This window comes from Myotis brandtii, unplaced genomic scaffold (genome assembly GCF_000412655.1).
Source record: "Myotis brandtii unplaced genomic scaffold, ASM41265v1 scaffold646, whole genome shotgun sequence".
Lineage (NCBI taxonomy): Eukaryota > Metazoa > Chordata > Mammalia > Chiroptera > Vespertilionidae > Myotis > Myotis brandtii.
Window position 1 is genome coordinate 333,736 of NW_005370495.1, and position 251 is coordinate 333,986.

Genomic DNA, 251 nt, shown 5'->3' on the forward strand with positions numbered 1-251 from the left:
GCCCCACCTCGGTCACTCTGTGCATCCACAGGCGCCTGCGCCACCAGTGGACCGGCAGGTGCTTTGACTCGTGTGTGAATGACTCTCACCATCTCACAGGTGGAGGGCTTGACCGAAGGCGCGTCCTATGAGTTCAAAATCGCTGCCAGCAACCTGGTGGGCATCGGGCAGCCCTCGGACCCCAGCGAGCTCTTCAAGTGCGAGGCCTGGACGGCGCCGGAGCCGGGTAGGGGTCAAGCTCCTGAAGCTCC

At 64.1% G+C, this 251-nt stretch overlaps 1 protein-coding gene across 1 annotated transcript in view; it reads left to right on the forward strand.

Annotated features, from left to right (window-relative positions):
• Nucleotides 1–251, forward strand: part of MYOM2 (myomesin 2) — a 71,473-nt gene that overhangs the window by 45,854 nt on the left and 25,368 nt on the right. The window contains exon 18 of the mRNA XM_014528689.1: nt 100–226. Within this exon, the coding sequence (XP_014384175.1) occupies nt 100–226 (127 nt within the window). The remainder of the gene's footprint in view (nt 1–99; nt 227–251) is intronic.